Source organism: Pongo pygmaeus, chromosome 18, assembly GCF_028885625.2.
Source record: "Pongo pygmaeus isolate AG05252 chromosome 18, NHGRI_mPonPyg2-v2.0_pri, whole genome shotgun sequence".
Lineage (NCBI taxonomy): Eukaryota > Metazoa > Chordata > Mammalia > Primates > Hominidae > Pongo > Pongo pygmaeus.
Genome location: NC_072391.2, coordinates 20,577,624 through 20,583,623, shown reverse-complemented (window position 1 = coordinate 20,583,623; position 6,000 = coordinate 20,577,624). Strand labels below are relative to the sequence as shown.

General features: G+C 59.4%; 1 protein-coding gene across 1 annotated transcript in view; it reads left to right on the top strand.

Moving 5' to 3' along the window:
* Positions 1 to 1,944: 1,944 nt before the first annotated feature.
* Positions 1,945 to 6,000, top strand: part of LOC129015281 (ras GTPase-activating protein 3-like) — a 106,476-nt gene continuing 102,420 nt past the window's right edge. The window contains 1 exon segment of the mRNA XM_054452960.2: positions 1,945 to 2,282. Within this exon segment, the coding sequence (XP_054308935.1) occupies positions 2,228 to 2,282 (55 nt within the window). The 5' untranslated portion in view covers positions 1,945 to 2,227.

The window sequence follows — 6,000 nt, the reverse complement described above, 5'->3', positions numbered from 1 at the left end:
CGCGGTTAAGTCCTGGCCCTGATCCAGTTTTTTGGTTTTCCTCTGGTCACAGGAGATGAGTGTCTTATGTGGTACTGAGGAGGCCCGTTAATGTGCCACCCTTGTTTCAGGTGGTGATCTTTTCATTATCTTGCCCTCAACACGAGCCACCTGATTCCATAGTCCATGTATCTGAGACTTTCCCAAACTCTCCAGCACCCAAGATCCTGCCACTGCCAGTGCGTTTCCTTCCAAGGGGCTCCCGTCCCGGCTGCCACTGCTGCAGCCTGGAGATTCACTCCTGACCCCAGCTGTCCCCTAGAAACAAACACCAAACGAGATCTGCGTTGAGTTTATCAGCAGGCCTGTGAGGGCGGAGGGATGGCAGAGAAGCAGCTTTGTGGCTGGGCTACCACACAGGACTCCGCTGGTCCTCGGAGAAACACAGGAGCCGGCTTGCTTCCAGTGGCCCCAAACGGGAGTACAGTCTCCGTTATAAAGCAGGGGTGTGGATGGCGTCCACAGCACCCACTGCAGACGCCACCCAGGGCCAGCGCTAGGCACAGAGGCTCTGGGTTGGAAGAGCCAGGGGTGCCACCTTAACCTCCTGTTCGGCCCCGGTAAGCACCAGGCATGCAAGGGCTGAGGACAAGAGAGGCCCCTGTGGTTGCAGGCTCCCAGCAGTCAGGGGAAGAAAGGCCATTCATTCTTTCAACGCATGGAACTGCTTTTTAGGAGGTGAAGATAAGCAGTGGAAAAAAATAGGCCTCTATCTTTATGAAGCTCCTGTTCCTCTCTATGCAGTGTGTGTGTGTTTGTGTATGTTCACGTAGGTGTGTGCATGTATGTTTAGTGTGTATGTCTGTGCATGCGTATGGGTAGTATATGTGTGTGGTGTCTGTGTTGTGTGTATATAAGTGTGAATGTGTATATATGTATATGTGGTGTGTGTATGTGTGGTGTATGTATGTAGGGTGTGTGTATGTGTGTGTATATGTATGTGTGTACATGTGTGTAGTGTGTGTGTGGTGTCTATGTGTATGTATATGTATATGTAGTATATGTGTGGTGTATGTATGTGTGTATATATGTGTAGGGTGTGTGTGTGGCGCTGGGTGCAATGAAGTTTTGCAACATAGAGGAGGGAGTGTAGAGTCTCAGTTCATACACACACCTACATGAACACACACACACAAACATACTCCTCAGAGAGGAGGTCAGGGAGGAGGCGAATTCGAGACAGAAGAAAGGGAGGCGAGGATGGTACCTGCCCATGCTGGGGTGTGCAGGGGGACTGGGGTGGGGAGACCTGCCCATGCCGGGGTCTGCAGGGGGACTGGGTGGGGGGACCTGCCCATGCCGGGGTCTACAGGGGAACTGGATGGGGAGACCTGCCCATGCCGGGGTCTACAGGGGGACTGGGTGGGGGGACCTGCCCATGCCGGGGTCTGCAGGGGAACTGGATGGGGAGACCTGCCCATGCCGGGGTCTACAGGGGGACTGGGTGGGGAGACCTGCCCATGCCGGGGTCTGCAGGGGAACTGCGGGGGGACCTGCTCATGCCAGGGTCTGAAGGGGGACTGGGGTGGGGACCTGCCCATGCCGGGGTCTGCAGGAGGACTGGGGGACCTGCCCATGCCGGGGGTCTGGGGTGGGGGGCTGTGTGTGCGTGCATGTGTCCCCGCCCCCCGCGTGCGTCTGCAGCAGGTGTCTTCGGATCGCATCTCAGGAGCTGGAGCTGGGCGCGGGATTCCTCCCTGCCAGATCGTTGTACGTGAACTTCTCTTTGCAAAGTTCGTACGCGAGTGAATCGCTCAGCCTCGCTCAGCCCCGCTCAGCGGGCCCGGGCCGAGCCGGCGACCTCCCTTCGTCTCTTCCGCCAGGCAGCCCGCGGAGGTCCCTTCCGCTCAGCGGCCAATCCGCGGGGCGGGGGCGGGGGCGGGGGCGGGGGCGGGGGCCGAGGCCTCGGGGGAAGCCGAAACCTGCGCCCCTCGGGTCTCTGCCGCCCGCCAGCGCCGTCCCTGCCAACCCCGCCACTGCAGGGCCCGGGCCAGTTGGGAGCAGGGGCCGGGCCGCGGGCGGAGCCTCCCGGTCCGCGCACTCGCCCTCGGCCAACTGGCGGTCTTGCAGGCGGGCGGACCCTCGGCCGCGCTCGGGGCTCCGGCGCCGCCGCTCCTCCTGCTCCGCCCGAGCTGCCCGGGCTCGGCGCGCGCTTCGGGGCGAGGCCCGGCGGGCGCGGACGCGCAGCATGGTGGCGGAGGACGAGGGGCTCCGGGTCTTCCAGAGCGTGAAGATCAAGATCGGTGAGTGTCCGCCGGCAGCGACGCGTCCGACCCCCCGGCCCGACCCTGTCCTCTCCCGCGCCCGCCTCTCCTCCCCAGATCCTTGCTGGGGACCCCGGCGGAGACGCCTTCCAGGCGCGGCGCGCTCCCCGGAGAACGGCTGGTCCGGCGCCGCGGCCCCTCCCCAGCTCCCCCCCTCCTCGGGGCTCGGACTGGGTCGAGTCGGCTCCGGGGGAACGCGGCTCCCTGCGCCTCCTCTGCGCCCGGAGCGGCCCCGGTCCCTGGTAGCGGCGGAGGAGGTGGGGTCCCTGCGCCGAGGGACGTCTGTCCGCGTGTGCGCCCCCGCGTGTGCGCCCGAGCGTGTACCCCGCGTGTTTGCAGGAGTGCGCGCGCCTGAGGCTGTCTGGGCGCCTGCACTTCAGGTGTCAAATCCACTGACGTCGGGGTCTCGGCATCTCCCTTTCTCCGCTGCGCCCAGAAACTTCCTTTCCGGGGAATGTGGAGGCTCCTTCACGCCTCTCCCCAGGGGCGTGAGGCCCGGGCGCGCTGCTGCTGCCGTGCGCGCGCGTCTGTGCCTGTGTGCGCGCGTTTGTGTGTGCCTGTGTGTGTCCATGTGTGGGTGGGTGTGTGTGCGCGTGCGTTTGTGGGTGCATGTGTGGGTGCGTATTTGTGTGTGGATGCATGTGTGCGCGCGTGTGTATTTGTGTGTGTGTGTGTGTGCGCGCGCGCGCGTTCGTGTGTGTGCATGTGTGCACACGTGTGTGTGTGTGCATGTGTGCGTGTGTGCTGGTGGGGCGTTCTGGCTGAGGGCTCCCGCGGGGCGGGGAGACCCCGGACCCATGGGCACCAAGTCCCCTTCCACTGAGAAGTGGCGGGCGAGCTGGTGGTGGCCAGGGCCTGCGAGGCTGCGGTTTTTCTCTGGGCTTCAGCAGCTTCTGAAGTGGGCTCCGGGAGGCGTTTCCGGAGAGGAGGCTGTTTCTGGACTTCTGGTTTATCTGGAGGGATCTGCTTTTCCCTGGTTGTTTTATCTTGGGAGAGTGATGTGGAAGTCCTCCCCCTCCCCCAGAGCAAGACCGTTTCCTGGAGTGACTGTTGCATATTCATGCCATGAGTGTGCTGGACCACAGCGCGGTTCAGGCTGGAGAGGCTTCCAGGGCCTGCAGTGTCGCGGTCCCCACGGTCCTTCTCCCCCACTGAGCCGCACTTCGCAGCCGGCCTCTTCCCGTGTGAAGAGGCCTCCGGGAACGGGCTGAGTGTCAGTTGTTGATGACATTTGATGCTGCCGGAGGCATTCCAGCTCCCCTAAACCAGCGGGCTGTTTCCTGTCGGCTTTATTTTGGTTTGCGGATCATCGCTGAGACACTGTCTTGATATTTGGCCCAGAAGCGCTGCAGCTAGGATGTGGCGGCACTTCCGCTTTGAGTAGTCCAGAGAGGAGGGATTTCTTCTGTTAATGTAGTTTAAATCTGCTGTCACTTTTATACAAGAGAGCCAGAGTTGGCGCTCCCTGAAGTGTCTGAGGTCGCCTTGCCTGGGTGGGGAAAGGTCGCGGCCCGTGGGGGTCAGTTTGCCGCTCTTTCCTTCAGCCAAGGCTGCTTGGTTCAGCGAGCGAGTCCGAGAGGTGTGAGAAGCACTGGGTTTCCTCAGTCACGGCAGCAGGAGGGCTGGAGGTGGGTGCCCCTGTGGGGCAGTGCGAGGTCTCCAGGCAGCAGGCAGAGGTGGCCTGGGGCTTTGCGGCTCGCGGGTGGGGGGCCCACAGCCGGCACAGCGTGGTCGCTGTGTACTCCAGGAAGGGCTACGATTCAGTCTACGGCAGGACTTTACAGAAGGCATGGGAAGTAGAGCAGGAGGGCGAGGGAAGACCAGAGTCTCAGACCAGACACTCAGACCCTGAGTGTCCCAGAAGGCAGCTTCACCAGCCTGCGGGCACTAGGCCCCACTTCCGACAGGCGTGGGGGTCAGGCACCCCTGGAGGATCCCTCCGAGACAAGGAGGTTTGGAGATGCCACCACTGGGTCAGGCTCTGTGCTCCACTTTAAACAAGCCAGTGAAACCCTGGCTCAGCTGAGGCTAAGGCTGCTAATCCTACGTGGGGCCTGGATATTATCTGAACCTTTGACCCTCCCAGGGGCAGCAGCAGTGAGGACCGGTAGAGAGGTTCAAATGCCAGCTGCCCAACTCTCTGGATGTGGCTGCAGTGAGAAGTCCCCGTTTCCTCTCCCCCCCATAGGTCACCTGTGGGGCCGGCTGCCTGAGGGCTATCTGTGCCCCAAGTAGCTGGGGAGACAGGGCACCTCCTGCATTTGAGTGGAGATGCAGTCTGGGCTGGAGATCACGAGGGTGACCTGTGGGTGCGCTGGTTTGGGGTTAGTCTCATGTAACTGTGCTGCTGGCCTGATACCCCGGGGCTCCAGCGGAAAGCCCATCTGTAGAAGCGAAGTAGAGGATGACCCTGAGCGGCACTGGTGCCAGGGGGCCACTGAGCTCCTCAGGCTCTTTCTTTAATCCACATTCATGGCCAACCTTGGCTCTGACTTGCCCTGCCTGAGTCCCTGGTCTTGAAGGTGCAGACAAGACGGTGCCCCTGTGGTTGATTTGAGGGCCCCTCGCCGTCATTCACATCTGAGCCTTGTCTCCAGGAATGCTGGATTTGCACATGAGTCTGCCAGTGACTTGCTGCATGACCCAGGGCCGGTGTCTTCCCCTTCATAACCTCATTTTTCCGTTTGCAAAAGGCAGTCAATTATTGTCTACTATATCCTGTGGGAATGTACAAGGCAGTGTTGTTCAGGGTTAAGTTAACACCTTGCCCCCTCACTCCCAGAACAAGAATTGTCCCTAAAGTTCTACCATAAGCAATTCTGCTACTACTCTTACTAAGAAAAAAAGGCAGCACATTTTTGGGGGCATTGGGAGCTTTTTTTTAAGGTACAGGGGCATTGGCCATTTAAATTCTTAAATAGCTTTGAAATGTGTGGTGGTGTGTGGCCTCATTCAAACGTTGAAATTGGGAAAAATGGAAAGAATCTCTTCCTCCTTCCCCTTCCTCTTTCTTTGTCCTTCCAGCTCTTGCAGGTGAGGTAATAAGAGGAGAGCACCACGTAGAAGTGAGGTGCTTTGATGGTAACAATTTGGAGTCTTTGTCTTGAAGAATCTGGCTTTCTGCATTTCAGTTTTGTGGAATCATTTTGGATATGTCCTTCTGTACACTTAAACATCTTAAACACTGTGTCTTTGGAAACAGTCATTAACCTTTCACAGTAGAGTCTGTGTATCATGCATGACTGAGCCACACTTCCTATGTGATCGCTGCTTTGAGGAAGCCGGTGCTTCTGACTTTCCATGAGTCAGGGACCCACAGGGAGGGCACTTCCGCCACGGCCACGGCGTTGTTTTGGGGCCCCCACCCCCAAGGCGTGTAGTGCCTCCTCCCCTCGCAGTGATGTCTTCCGTTTCCACAATACTTACTGCTTGTTTTTAAATGCGGCACCTTATCTTGATACATGTGTTCAATAAAGAGCAATACATAAGGTGTTTCTCTCAATCTGTTAAAAAAAAAAAAAAAAGCCAGCCCTGCGATCCAGGGTGGGAAAGGCTCTTGCACCGCTGTGCCCCTACCGTCGAGCCGGAGGCAGTCAGCGTCCTGGGAATGCCGTCCATGGGATGCCGGGCCTGCTGTGTGCTCCCCGCTGGGGCTTCCTGTGGCTCTCTGGTCGCTCCCTTCTTTCTCCTCTGGGCG